At 40.6% G+C, this 14,223-nt stretch overlaps 1 protein-coding gene and 1 non-coding gene across 2 annotated transcripts; both read left to right on the top strand.

The window, feature by feature from the left end:
* The first annotated feature begins 555 nt into the window (after positions 1-555).
* On the top strand, positions 556-9,301 carry btf3 (basic transcription factor 3). Its single transcript, XM_067982730.1, has 6 exons — positions 556-689; positions 1,777-1,845; positions 5,709-5,822; positions 7,049-7,250; positions 8,488-8,544; positions 8,964-9,301. Exons 2-6 carry the CDS (start codon positions 1,777-1,779, stop codon positions 9,008-9,010), a joined length of 489 nt encoding a protein of 162 aa, XP_067838831.1. The 5' UTR covers positions 556-689; the 3' UTR covers positions 9,011-9,301.
* LOC137321310 (small Cajal body-specific RNA 24) lies at positions 3,646-3,778 on the top strand. The gene has a single exon (XR_010962778.1). It is a non-coding gene; the product is annotated as a small Cajal body-specific RNA 24 (non-coding RNA).
* Positions 9,302-14,223: the final 4,922 nt, after the last annotated feature.

Below are 14,223 nucleotides of genomic sequence, written 5' to 3'. Positions count from 1 at the left end.
TATTTTTCGTCAGAAGGGCAAGTTCGGGACTAATGTAAGGAAGTACTTCTTCACGCAATGATTCGTATCTGGAATCATCTTCCAGGTAGGGTACTGGAGGCAAAAACTCTGGAATCATTCATGAGGCAGTTTAATGCTCCAGAGGAGAACTATGGGCTCATGAGTAAGGATGAGTTCTATGGGTTCAATGGCCTCCCTCATCTGTCAGAAGGAATTGTAAACAATTTTACAACACCAAGTTATAGTCCAGCAATTTTATTTTAAATTCACAAGCTTTCGGAGGCTTCCTCAGGTAAAATGTCATGTCAGAAGGAAGGAGGGGCTCGCCTGTTGTTGAGATTATTATTTGACGAGCTCCAATTAAATTGAGACAGGACATACGTGTTTTATTTTCATAGGATTAAGTCCAAAGTGTGAAACAACGGTGCAAGGGGTCACTGTACTAGGTAAACTGGACAGACCAACCTTGCAGTGCACTGCCTTTCTTCCGCGGGCTATGGTTGCTATGACATCAGGCCCAGGCCCACTTCCCTCTCCTCTCCGGTGTCATGTCCCGGATCGTCACATCCGCTCTCCCTCTGGCAGCCATCTTGCTAGTTGCCTCGTGTGTGTCTTAAGTCGTGTCGGTCGGTGCGAAGCTTCTGACGCTTGGTAACCGCCACGGCCCCGGGAGTCGGGCACCACGCAAGGTAATTTAGTGATCGAGCTTTCAGTAGGGCGGGGAGGCGGAAGGTTTGGGCCGGACGGGGGCGGCGAAGGGATGTGCTTGTCAACCTGCCAGGGCCCAGGCGTTGCGGACATGTTGTTGCCACGGCCTGGGTTACAGGACGAGTATCTGATCGTGCGTGACCCGCTCTGTGCAGAAAACGTTCCCCCCGCCCGTCTTGCTTCAGGTCTAAGTCTCTGTAACTCCACAACTCGAGGTGATAAAGGCCCGATCTCTGGCGAGGTCCGGGCCAGGGTGAGGATCCGATCCTACCAGGCCAGGGCGGGGATCAGGCCCGCACTCTGCGCCCCAATGGAGAGCGGGTCTTCACGAATGAATGAGTTTTTATGTTTTTTTAATCCTGTGACGAAATTTCATATTCTCCTGACATACGATTATTTTAACGGATTTGAACGCAATCCTCCCGAAATCGTTCCTTCGTTGAAGAACTGTGGAAGTTGCACTTCTATATTTCGCTACATGTTGCAATTTATTTTTTGTACTATTAGAATCTCTTCTCCCACCCAACAAACACGAGGAAATTCAGTTGGGAGTTGAGACATATCTCCCCAGATTATGTCTGCTTGTTTTTCTAATTGAATTATCGTATAAAAGTATACGTTCGATCCTGCAACGAACAAATTGAATTTGCGTTAAGATTCTAGCTGGATAATCAGAATATGTATATTATGGTTAGCTATCTAATTAATCATATGTGTGCACGTCGGAACAAAACTAAATATTCAAGTTCAGAAAGTAAGATAACTTGGCAGAAATCCGATACTGCACATGGCTGCCCGACTGTACATATGATTACATTTCCGACTTCCCAACAACCTGAGTAGTAGTGGTTGGTTTGACTGCCCCTGGTGCCCTTGTACAGATTCTACTGTTCCTGGGACATGTCTCAGCAGTTTTGCCTGTTCTGGATTTCAGTTTGGGAGTGTAAACTTAGTGTATGTCCAAGCATGAGGTGAACTTAAGGGTAACATTTTTGTAGCTGGAGGGAATGATAAATTGTTTGAATGTTAAACCTCAATGTTTTTAGACTTTGTGTAATGTTTTTTCAGATGAAAGAAACAATCATGAATCAAGAAAAACTAGCCAAGTTGCAAGCCCAAGTGCGCATTGGTGGAAAGGTAAGCAATTTGAGAAGAAAGTTCTGTTTATTTCAGCCTAACTTTGTTTTAGTTTGAATGAGACTGTTATTTTGCACAAAAAAATAAGGTCGCAACAAAATTATTTCATCTAAAATTAATGGCGTTGGGGTAGAATTTACAAATCAGAAAAAATGATCAGATAATGAACAACTTGCATTTATATAGTGCCTTTAATGTAGTAAAACGGCCCAAAGCGCTTCGCAGGAGTGTAATTAGACATAAATTGACACTAAGCCAAAGGAGAAGATATTAGGACAGGTGACCAAAAGTTTGGTTACAGAGGTAGGGTTTAAGGAGCATTTTAAAGGAGGAGAGAGATGGTTAGGGAGGGAATTCCAGAGCTATGGGCTGAGGCAGCTGAAGGCTCTGGTGGAGCGATGAAAATCAGGGCTGTGCAATAGTTCAGAGTTGGAGTAGCGCAGAGATCTCAGAGAGTTGTAGGGCTGGAGAAGGTTACAGAGATAGGGAGGGGCGAGGCCATGGAGGGATTTGAAAACAAGGATGAGAATTTTAAAATCAAGGTGTTGCCGGACTGGGAGCCAATGTAGGTCAGCGAGCACAGGGGTGATAGGTGAACGGGACTTGGTGCAAGTTTAGAGGAAAAACCTGAATATGCTGGAAATACACTGCGTCTATTGACTTTTTTTAAAAAAACAGGTTAGCATTCTAGAAAAAGATTTGTTTGTATTCTACCGTTTCCAAAATGCCAAGAAACTTTGTATCTGATGATTAAGAAGCACAATAATGGCACAATGGATTTACCGATAAGGCTACAGTTCACATCTGTTATGTGTAGATAACCTGTGGTGTGACCTGAAATATTGTTTACCTGATGCATTGGTTTGGGTCAGTATGATCTTGAGTAACTTACAGCAGTTAATGAAAGGAGCAATCATTTGTACTATATGCAGTCATGTTTTTCTACCTAAGTTTTATGTATCAGGTACAGCACAGGGAGCTGGATGAGGTTGCATAATTCCACAGCAGTTCTTTCTGTAGTTTTCTAGCCTTGTTGCGTTCTCTTATAAACAAATAATTGAAATTAGGGTTGGCAAAAATGATCTATGGTATTCGGTTGTAACATGGTAGTATACAGAAATTAGTTAATGCTGTGCTAACTGCTTTGATATGCCTTTGTGCATGATGGCACTCTTGTCAGAATCAAATTATCTTAAATGCAGTAACTTTAAAAATTGCACAGTGTCGTGCAGTCCTAATATGCACAAAAATCATAGAATGCAGCTTTATGCTAGTGTCACTGCTTTTGCTTCTGGTCTCTTGTCTCACATATTGAGACAAGTCACCCTGAAGTGAGCTGATTTTGGAGCAGTAGAAGTGGCTTGGGGTAGTAGTAACAGGGTGACCCAGGGAAGGGAGAGAATTTTCCTAAACTGTGTACTTTTATGTCATCAATTTTGTCAATAGTCTAAAGTGATTACTACTATGTTTGCCTTCAAGTGGTTGCACCTGAAATCATATGTTCATTGTCTTGTAACCGTATTCTTGTCAAAGGAAAGGAGGAGGAACTGTTAAGACCCAGGCGTGTTTTATGTGCTGTCGTGCAAGTAGCGTAACTGCTAATGATAACCAATGTAGATGCTGTTTACATGTTAGCGTATGAAAGATTCTGGATTGTACACCTTGTTGGTAATGCTACTGATTAGGATGTTACATCTTATTTCTCTTGCAAATTAAACACTCTTCAAAATATGCATGTAACTGCTATAACTTCTGCATAAAGATTAAATATCTATTGCTTGATGTTACTAAGAACTAGTTTGGGCACTTAATCTTTTGATCCAGTATCTTTCAGTTTTGAGATATTTGGCGATGCTGGTGCCCTAGATAAAAGAGAAGTTTTCTGTCCAGTCTTCTAAAGTTTGAGGGTTGGATCGTTCCACTTCTTACATTCATGAAAATGAATTTTCAGATTATCCCATCAAAATTAAATATGCAAGTAAAGCATACTTGTCTAGGTTCAATAAAGTTCTGCAATTCATTCTTAGAATTATTGTTCAGAAATGTCTTATTACAGTTGTCCAATAGAAATTGTTAATTAGCCACAGATGTGGCTACGGCAGCACCGTTCTTAGCCACGTGCATTAATTTAGTAGAAAGTGCCGTGCATACACACTCTCGATACAGGTAAATGTACTTCTCGTGTGTGTGTGTGTGTACTTAACAAACATCTGCCACCATTCAGTAACCAAGGAAATAAAACACTCGTACGCTCTTATTGTCTTAACATTTTACCAACAAACGCACAAAAAGGTTAAAGAACACGCATACAACACATGAATGCGAACATTGAGATTACATGCCTAACAATTGTCTGCTGCTCATTTATTAATCAAAACTGCAATTATCCACATCTGGCTAGTGGTTAATGTATTGGTTAACACTGGTTTAGTAGATGGTTTGGGACTGGTTGTTGCTTTATATATGGATGTTAGGGTCTTCAATATATAAAAAATGATCAGACCTTGATACCAATGTTTTGTGGCTATTACAGAACACAATCAGCAACTGCACTAAAGTGTTCACTGTACCCTTTGTGCACAAATTATTCGTCAAAAGCTTGCATAAGGAGCATCCATATCTTGACTGTTTTCGCTAGTCTGTTGTAACATTTATGCTTCTGTTGTCAGTTGTCATAGTGTAGCAGAGAGAGTGATTATTTTGTCTGTTATATCCTGCATTATTAACTGACAGGAAAGCAGCAAAATGAGTTAATGATGTGAGCTCTTGTACCCAATGTAATGGAGCTTCAGCCAGGGCCAGGTGAGGAGATTTTACTACAATTGTTTATGCTGCAAAAGTGAACTGAACCACTGTAAGAAACAGTATTTCCACTGACTGGTTAGAGCCCTGCATGCCCAAAAAGGCATGTTAACTTTCTATCCTTATGTGTACCTTCATTGAACACTGACCAAGTAGAGGACCTTGTAGCTCTTGAGTGGAGGAGAAATTGTGGAAATGTACATGGAAAAGAAGGGAATCAAAACTGAATTATAGTAGAACCAAAATGATGACTACTCCAAGAATAATAGAACTGGCAATGGATATCTCTTCTCATTCTCAAGGCTCAACTTGATCCTTGGCCAGCTGTACAATAAAGTATCAATGTGAACTGTGGACTAGTAAAGTTCAGACTTTCTCCATAATTTATCTTACTCTAAGTGAGTAGGTAAAACTTGAGAGGGTGGATAGGTGGCACAGAAATGTTTTTTATTCGTTCATGGGATGTGAGTGTCCCTGGCAAGGCCAGCATTTATTGCCCATCCCTAATTGCCCTTGAGAAGGTGGTGATGAGCTGCCACCTTGAACCGCTGCAGTCCATGTGGTGAAGGTTCTCCCACCGCGCTGTTAGGTAGGGAGTTCCAGGATTTTGACCCAACGACGAAGGAACGGCAATATATTTCCAAGTTGGGATGGTGTGTGACTTGGAACGTGCAGGTGGTGGTGTTCCCATGTTCCTGCTGCCCTTGTCCTTCTAGGTGGTAGAGGTCGCGGGTTTGGGAGGTGCTGTCGAAGAAGCCTTGGCTAGTTGCTGCAGTGCATCCTGTAGATGGTACACACTGCATCTGTTCACTTACCTTGAAAATCTGTTTCTGCAATCATATTTGATCTGGCAAATGCAGCACTTTGAATTCTACCTTCAGCCTGGAAGTAAGAAAATCATTTGGTCCAATCGCTAGTGTTCTTGTTTGAAATGTAGAGTTGATTTTCAGCAAATAGAAGGGGTATTTTAGGTGTAATATTTCAGTAGTTAATGTCTGAATTTAGCAAATTTAAGTAAATGTTAAATTAAATCGTGTAATTATTTTTGTTTTTGTACCCAGGGTACTGCCCGCAGAAAGAAGAAGGTTGTACACAGAACAGCAACAGCAGATGACAAAAAGCTCCAATTCTCTTTAAAGAAGCTTGGTGTGAATAATATTTCTGGTATTGAAGAGGTATTCACAAAAATGTATTTGCATATCAAGTGATCCTCACTTAGTTGGATCCTGTGGTACATGTTGGGACTTAAGTGTTTTCTCCCCTAAAATCAGACTACAGTTCCACTGCCCTGTTAAAAACTAATGGTGTAAAAAATGTAAGTGTATATATTGGAGATGGAATGGTACCAATTTTGGCATCCCTTTGATATTTTTCTCTCTTCTTTCCCCTTCTCCCTCCCTCCCCTGCCCCCCCTTCCAGTTTTAAGCAGTGAGTGCTGGTAGGGTGGTGGGGGGAGTACAGGGTGGCTGATTTAATATACACACAACTGATGTATTGGTGTGGTTTGATAATTCAAGCTCCCAGTGTTGATCAGGAAATAGCTGAAGATAGTACCCTGATGTACTTTTTCTTGTTTTAAAAAAAAATTTCATTTCATATATTTTTGGGGTACTGCTGATACTGCCTTTCCAATGACGGGAAATTGGGTTTTTAAAATGAGATGTCTTTATTATAGCGTTAGAGCAGGATACTGAATGATATTTCAACTCTTGCACTAAAGGATACATGCATTGCAATAATCGCTATTGAGGAATAAGCTGATACATCCACTGAGCGGATTTAGTGATTCACTGTGTAAAGCAGTCTTCGCTCCTTGGTTGCTTTGAATTCTGCCCAGTGATTGCCTGGAGATGCCTCCCCTCCAGTTGTAGACATTCGACGAAAGAACATATGGGCAGTGAGTTCACAGTGTTAGGTGAGTTTCGCAAAGATTGCTGGAGGAATTGAAGAGGCAATGTTCTACAGTCGTGGTTAAAATTATTTTTAAAATTCTGAATGGGTTTGATGGGGTAGACGTAGAGAAAATGTTTCCACTTGTGGGAGAGTCCAAAACTAGGGGTCATAAATATAAGTTAGTAACTAATTAATGCAATAAGGAATTCAGGAGAAACTTCTTTAACCAGAGTGGTTAGCATGTGGAACTTGCTACCATACACAGTAGTTGAGGGGAATAGCTTTGTAGTACAATTGAAATTGTGAGAGTGAGGAGTTGCCAGTGAAATTTTAAAACCCATATTGGAATCAATAACTGAATCAAGGTGTTCCTACAGCCATCAATAATTGGTTTGTTATAGGCCTTTGTACAAAGACTGGCTTAAGTTGCATTGTGCAACTGTAAAAGATTTTTGTTTTTCAGTACAAAATTCTTGCATTTCAGCGAATACTTTAAAATCTCTTGCAGGTTAATATGTTCACAAACCAGGGAACAGTCATCCATTTCAATAATCCTAAAGTTCAGGCATCGCTTGCTGCAAATACGTTTACAATAACAGGACATGCAGAGACTAAACAGCTGACTGAGATGCTGCCCAGTATCCTGAACCAACTTGGAGCTGATAGTCTGACCAGTTTGAGGCGGCTGGCGGAGTCGCTGCCTAAACAACGTGAGTATACTACACCGTGATCATATTTGTACCTCCAAGAATTTTTTAAAACTACAGTGGATTTTGTGGAATTTTTTTGTTTATGTATATAGTTTTCATTAAGTTTATTTGTGTAAGCTCAGTCACCTGTGTTTTCAGAAATTCAACATGATTATGAAACATATTGTCATCTTGGCTCAGTTCATTGCAATCTTGCCTGAGTCAGAAGTTTAAACCCCACTATGGACTTGAATACATAACTAGACTGACATTTCAGTGGATTAGTGATTGAGAGCTGCATTGTTGGAGGTGCAGTCTTTTGGCAGAGACATTAAACTGGAGCCTTGTCTACCTGCTGCCAGGCAGACATAAAAGATTACTGGCACTGTTTAAAGGAGACAAGAAACAGCAACACCAAAAATAGATTATCTGGCCATTCATTTATTTGCCTTTTGTGGAACTTTGCCAAGTGCACATTGGCTGCATTTTCCTATATAATTTGAGTAACTCATTGGTTGTAACCTGCTTTGCTGTAAAGAAAGGTGGTTTGAAGTTTGCCTGGTCCCTTTTGCTATTGGATAGTGCTAGCTGCTTTGGAACTGTTATTCAGCAGTGATTGTAAAGTAATGCTAATCTTGTGGTTTAGTTGTGGGAAAATAAATCATGTTACTAGAGATGAGGGAATTCAATTATGTTGGGAGATTGGAGAATTGGGATTCTTCTCAGAGCAGAGAAGTTAACAAGATTTAATAGAGATGTTCAAAATTGTGACTGATTTTGAACGGGTAAATAAGGAGAAACTGTTTCCACTGCAGGAGAGTCAGAAACCAAAGGACACAGATTTAAGGTAATTGGTAATAGAACCAAAGGGAAAATGAGGAGAGTTTTTTTTACACCACAAGTTATGATCTGGAATGCACTGACTTTAAGGATGGTGGAAGCAGATTCAATAGTAACTTTCAAAAGGGACTTGGATATATACTTGAAAGTCAAAAATTTGCAGGGCTGTCGGGAAAAGAGCAGGGGGAGGGGGGCTAATAGGATAACTTTCGAAGAGCCGGCACAGGAACAATGGTCCGAATGGCCTCCTTCTGTGCTCTATGATTCTATTTCTATCCGTTTCAGTATGTAGCAAATGTAAGTTACACTTCAGTGGTTACCTATCTGCCAAATGAGAGTTTGCTTAAAGGATAACTACAGTGAATTGTGTGTGGTGATGTTCATAGTTTTTCCACTAAATAAATTATTTTGTTTGCAGCTGTGGACAGCAAAGCACCACTTGCATCTGGTGAGGATGATGATGATGAAGTTCCAGGTAATGAAAAATTGAGAGTTCATATTAGTACCAATGGGGTGAAGCCCAAGTGACCTAACAAGAACTGTTATCTCAAATGTAGCCTTTATTATTGGGACGAGCAGAAGTACTTAAAAGGCCTGGTCATACTGCCCAAATATGTAAATACCACCACAGCACTGTCTGCATAATACCCAAATAACAATTAAAATACCAACAAGTAAATTGAGAGAGAATTGCTAAAGGCAGCAGGTCAGACATTAAAATTTTGGATACGTATATGTGCTGAAGTGTAACCTGGTACATAGAATAGTTTTTCATTAATGTTCATACTTAATGGTCGCTGGAGGGGGAAAAGTCCAAGTGGCTGTTACAATATAGAAGTTCTGTACACAGTGCTTGGTTTCTGTTACCTAAATGATGACTCTTGTTTCTTGTAGATCTTGTTGAAAACTTTGATGAGGCTTCAAAGGACGAGGCAAACTGAACAGAAGTTGACATGAAGACGATGTGATCTTGAAATGGCTTTAGGGAGCTGCTCTTTGTATTAAGTTTTTTTTGGTTTTGTAATCTTGCATTTTTGTACTGTTACGGTATTTCATGGTTTTGAAATCATGGTGGCAGAATTATCCCATTGTTTTTGTTACTCATGGCATCTCTTCTAATGCTGAGTCATGCAAATGGAATGTTTACTAACTTTGCAGCCTGGTTAAAATGAACAAGTCTGGACTGAGTCTAGCACTGTGGATAGAGTGGAAATAAAGGAGAAAAGCTTCTATTTTGGTGGTCTATTTGATTACAGATTATAGAAATGTATGTTTTACTTAATCAGCTAGAAAATCTGAATTTTTTTCTACTTGTGGAACATTTTGGAAAGTGGGAAATACTTAAATATTACATTTTTAATTTGATTCATATTTGAGATGTCTACTGAAATGTGGGCTACTGATTATGATCAGTCATCTGTGTGAAATGTCTGGTGCCAGATCTCCAGTTTTGGGAAGCCTGTTGACTTTATACTAGCATTCCTGTTGACACGATTCCTCCTGTGGGCCCAAGTGGACCAATTATGAAAAAACATTAGAGTGGGTGTATTGAGCTGTGAACTATACTGGATTCATAGCCTAAAATTTTTTTTATTTGTTCATGGGATGTGGGCATCGCTGGCAAGGCCAGCATTTATTGCCCATCCCTAATTGCCCTTGAGAAGATGGTGGTGAGCCGCCTTCTTGAACCGCAATAATTAGCGTTTAACAAACTGAAGTAGCTTTGTATCAAGTGGTTTTTTTAAAATATGTTTTAAAATACTGAAGATCCAGTGTAATTCATAAATGTTTAAAATTTAAGCTATTTTCATGTTTTAAATATAGTCCAACTCTGCATGACCTGATACAGGAACACTATTTTCACATGCTAACTTAAAATGCTGTCAGAAGCCATGGGATGGATCAGATAAGGTGTCATTACAGTATAAAGGCAGCATAAAAACTCAAATTGCAAAAGAATATGGAACAGATACACTGTAAAATTCAGTATTCTTTCTCCTCAACTCTGCATGAATCTTAATGCAGATTATTAAGCTCTTGCATCTGTTGTGGTTCTGTGTTCTTTTCTCCTCCCTAAAACCCAGCTCACTTTATTACATGTGTCAAATGTCAATTAACAAGGGGTGAAACTTAATTTTCCTGGAAGCATACTTCAGACTTGGAATGAAATCAATCTTTCAGGAGAGTTTGGTGAAATACTAAAGTAGGGCACACTTGCTCTTAACTGTAATTTTTTTCTATCCTTTTGGGACAGGAATTACAAACTAGATGTGAGGCTCTTGTTTGACCATGTTCGGCTGGTTAAAAGGAAGTGAATTTTGCTTAAGTTGTGATAGCAGATACCTGTACTTATTGGTATCAATCCTACATTACTGTGCTTCATGCACAAACTGCTAACTAATAGCATCCTCTGAGCAATCATGTTATGTACAACACCCTTGATGTGACATGAAATTGTGTTCCAAGGAGAGTAGTGAACTGTAGGTGACACTTATTTATGATGTGGAGATGCCAGTGATGGACTGGAGTGGACAAATGTAAGGAATCTTACAACACCAGGTTATAGTCCAACAGTTTTATTTGAAAATCACAAGCTTTCGGAGGCTTTCTCCTTTGTCAGCTTTCTCCTTCCACCTGACGAAGGAGAAAGCCTCCGAAAGCTTGTGATTTTCAAATAAAACTGTTGGACTATAACCTGGTGTTGTAAGATTCCTTACACTTATTTATGGCAGTAGTAAGCATACAGAAATGTGAAATAAAATAAAGCACTCTTGTCACATCAAAGGGAGTTCTTCACAAATGAGCTCTTTCAAAAGTTCCACCAGCTATTAGTTTTTAATGCTTGGCAACTTAGTAACAAGGGCTGACTAGGAAACACCAATTTTTATATATAGATGTTTCCCTTTTAATGTTTTAGATTGTGACAATTAGTATCTGCTTTCCCTGTGTATATAATCACATTTTCCCAAAGCACGTGGGAATCTAGTGTTTAGTAGGTACATAACACTAAAGGGGTTCCTCTGTGTAACTTGGCATTTATTCAGTTCAACAGTGTAAACTTAATATTTACTGTTCTATGACAACAGCTATTGCTCTATACTGAAAAATATGGTATAAAACTGCAATAAAAACATTGGACATCTGTTTGCAACCCAACAAATGTAATTTCATTTAACAGATGAATGAGAGATATGCATGTGATAGAATATTGCTGTTGCATTATTAAAACTAAGTGTTTACTCAAACATTTTAAAAATGCAAAATTTGAGTAAATATTTACAGTGCTGGAAAGTATTAAATTGTACAACAGGAATTGAAAATTAATAATCCAGTTTTTAAAATTTGTATATCTCCCTGAAATCTCTTCCATGTATTTTTACAGCCTATACATGTTCATAATATTGCATGATGAGTAAAGTATGTAAATTCTATTTGTTCTCAGGGTGAAATTCAGAATAAGATTTATTTAAGTTATAGACTTAAGGCCTTGGAAAATGTACCTCATTATAGGTTGAGGGCAAGCTACTGTTTTCGCGAAGCTAACGGTGGAACGGCGCAAATCCTCTAACCTGTGGTGATTCGCAATTAACGGGGTATCTCTTCCATGCCGCAAGTTGGTGGACGATGTACACAATAGCTAGTGCCATTAAATCTGTGGTGGGTAAAATTTTGGAGTCCATTATTAAGGAGACAGTAGCTGAACATTTGGATAAACATAATTTAATAGGACAAAGTCAGCATAGCTTTACGAAGGGGAAGTCATGTCTGACAAATTTGCTTGAGTTCTTTGAGGACATAATGTACAGGGTGGATAAAGGGGAACCAGTGGACGTAGTGTATTTAGACTTCCAGAAGGCATTCGACAAGGTGCCACATAAAAGATTATTGCTCAAGATAAAGAATCACTGGATTGGGGGTAATATTCTGGCATGGGTGGAGGATTGGTTATCTAACAGGAAGCAGAGAGTTGGGATAAATGGTTCATTTTCGGACTGGCAACCAGTAGCCAGTGGTGTTCCGCAGGGGTTGGTGCTGGGTCCCCAACTCTTTACAATCTATATTAACGATTTGGAGGAGGGGACCGAGTGTAACGTATCAAAGTTTGCAGATGATACAAAGATGGGAGGGAAGGTAGAGAGTGAGGAGGACATAAAAAACCTACAAGGCGATATAGACAGGCTGGGTGAGTGGGCGGAGATTTGGCAGATGCAATACAATATTGGAAAATGTGAGGTTATGCACTTTGGCAGGAAAAATCAGAGAGCAAGTTATTATCTTAATGGCGAGAAACTGGAAAGTACTGCAGTACAAAGGGATCTGGGGCTCCTAGTGCAAGAAAATCAAAAGGTTAGTATGCAGGTGCAGCAGGTGATCAAGAAGGCCAACGGAATGTTGGCTTTTATTGCTAGGGGGATAGAATATAAAAACAGGGAGGTATTGCTGCAGTTATATAAGGTATTGGTGAGACCGCACCTGGAATACTGCATATAGTTTTGGTGTCCATACTTAAGAAAAGACATACTTGCTCTCGAGGCAGTACAAAGAAGGTTCACTCGGTTAATCCCGGGGATGAGGGGGCGGACATATGAGGAGAGGTTGAGTAGATTGGGACTCATTGGAGTTCAGAAGAATGAAAGGCGATCTTATTGAAACATTATTGTGAAGGGGCTTGATCGAGTGGATGCGGTAAGGATGTTCCCAAGGATGGGTGAAACTAGAACTAGGGGGCATAATCTTAGAATAAGGGGCTGCTCTTTCAAAACTGAGATGAGGAGAAACTTCTTCACTCAGAGGGTAGTAGGTCTGTGGAATTTACTGCCCCAGGAAGCTACATCATTAAATAAATTTAAAACAGAAATAGTTTCTGAGAAGTAAAGGGAATTAGGGGTTACGGGGAGCGGGCAGGAAATTGGACATGAATTTAGATTTGAGGTTAGGATCAGATCAGCCATGATCTTATTGAATGGCGGAGCAGGCTCGTGGGGCCGATTGGCCTACTCCTGCTCCTATTTCTTATGTTAAACTCACCGTTATTTTGTCAGCAAATTCTGGTCATTAACTTCAAAAATTAACATCCAGGAGCTTAAGTAAGGTGAGTGTTTTTGGGTGAATGTATGACGCACATGCGCATTGTCGACATCGAAAGCCGATGATGTCACGGCGCGATGTGGCTCTCCCGCAGTGTCAATTAGTCTGTATAATTGAGGTAGGGACTTATAATTTAGTCTCGGTGTGGACTTCGCTGCCAAGACCTGAATTTATTCCCCAGCCCGCGTTGCCTTGAGACGGTGATGGTGGATTTGTTGTCCACGTGGTGAAGGCGCTCCCACAAAGTTGTTAGAGAGTTCCAGGCCTTTAACCAAATGATGATGAAGGAACAGTGACATATGTCCAAGTTGGAATGATGGAAACATGGAGGTGATGCTGAGTCAATGTACCTGCTTGTCCTTGTCTTAGGTGGTGGAGGTTGCGGGTTTGGGAGGTGTTGCCGAAGAAGCCTTGACTACCTGAATATCGCAAGTCTCAGATCAGCTGACACAACCCTGGTGCTTCAATATATCGGAGTGGGTGGGTGCAGCACGATCTGGGGGCAGACACGGCCAATTACATGATTTGTTAATTGCTTTGTTTTTATTCGTTCATGGGATGTGGGTGTCGCTAGCAAGGCCAGCATTTATTGTCCATCCCTAATTGCCCTTGAGAAGGTGGTGGTGAGCCGTCTTCTTCAACCGCTGCAGTCCGTGTGGTGAAGGTTCTCCCACAGTGCTGTTAGGGAGTTCCAGGATTTTGACCCAGCGACGATGAAAGAACGGCGATATATTTCCAAGTCGGGATGGTGTGTGACTTGGAGGGGAACGTGCAGGTGGTCGTGTTCCCATGTGCCTGCTGCCCTTGTCCTTCTAGAGGTCGCGGGTTTGGGAGGTGCTGTTGAAGAAGCCTTGGTGTGTTGCTGCAGTGCATCCTGTGGATGGTACACACTGCAGCCACAGTGCACTGGTGGTGAAGGGAGTGAACATTTAGGGTGGATGATGGGGTACCAATCAAGCGGGCTGCTTTGTCCTGGATGGTGTCGAGCTTCTTGCGTTGGAGCTACACTCATCCAGGCAAGTGGAGAGTATTCCATCACACTCCTGACTTGTGCCCTGTACCCAGC

This window comes from Heptranchias perlo, chromosome 4, assembly GCF_035084215.1.
Source record: "Heptranchias perlo isolate sHepPer1 chromosome 4, sHepPer1.hap1, whole genome shotgun sequence".
NCBI lineage: Eukaryota > Metazoa > Chordata > Chondrichthyes > Hexanchiformes > Hexanchidae > Heptranchias > Heptranchias perlo.
This window is presented reverse-complemented; position numbering and strand designations above follow the sequence as displayed.

Coding starts and splice junctions, on each gene's coding strand:
- btf3 (XM_067982730.1), top strand. CDS start 1,777: ATGAAAGAAACAATCATGAATCAAGAAAAACTAGCCAAGTTGCAAGCC. Junction 1,846..5,708: donor AAGTGCGCATTGGTGGAAAG/GTAAGCAATTTG, acceptor TTTTGTACCCAG/GGTACTGCCCGCAGAAAGAA. Junction 7,251..8,487: donor GGAGTCGCTGCCTAAACAAC/GTGAGTATACTA, acceptor TTTTGTTTGCAG/CTGTGGACAGCAAAGCACCA.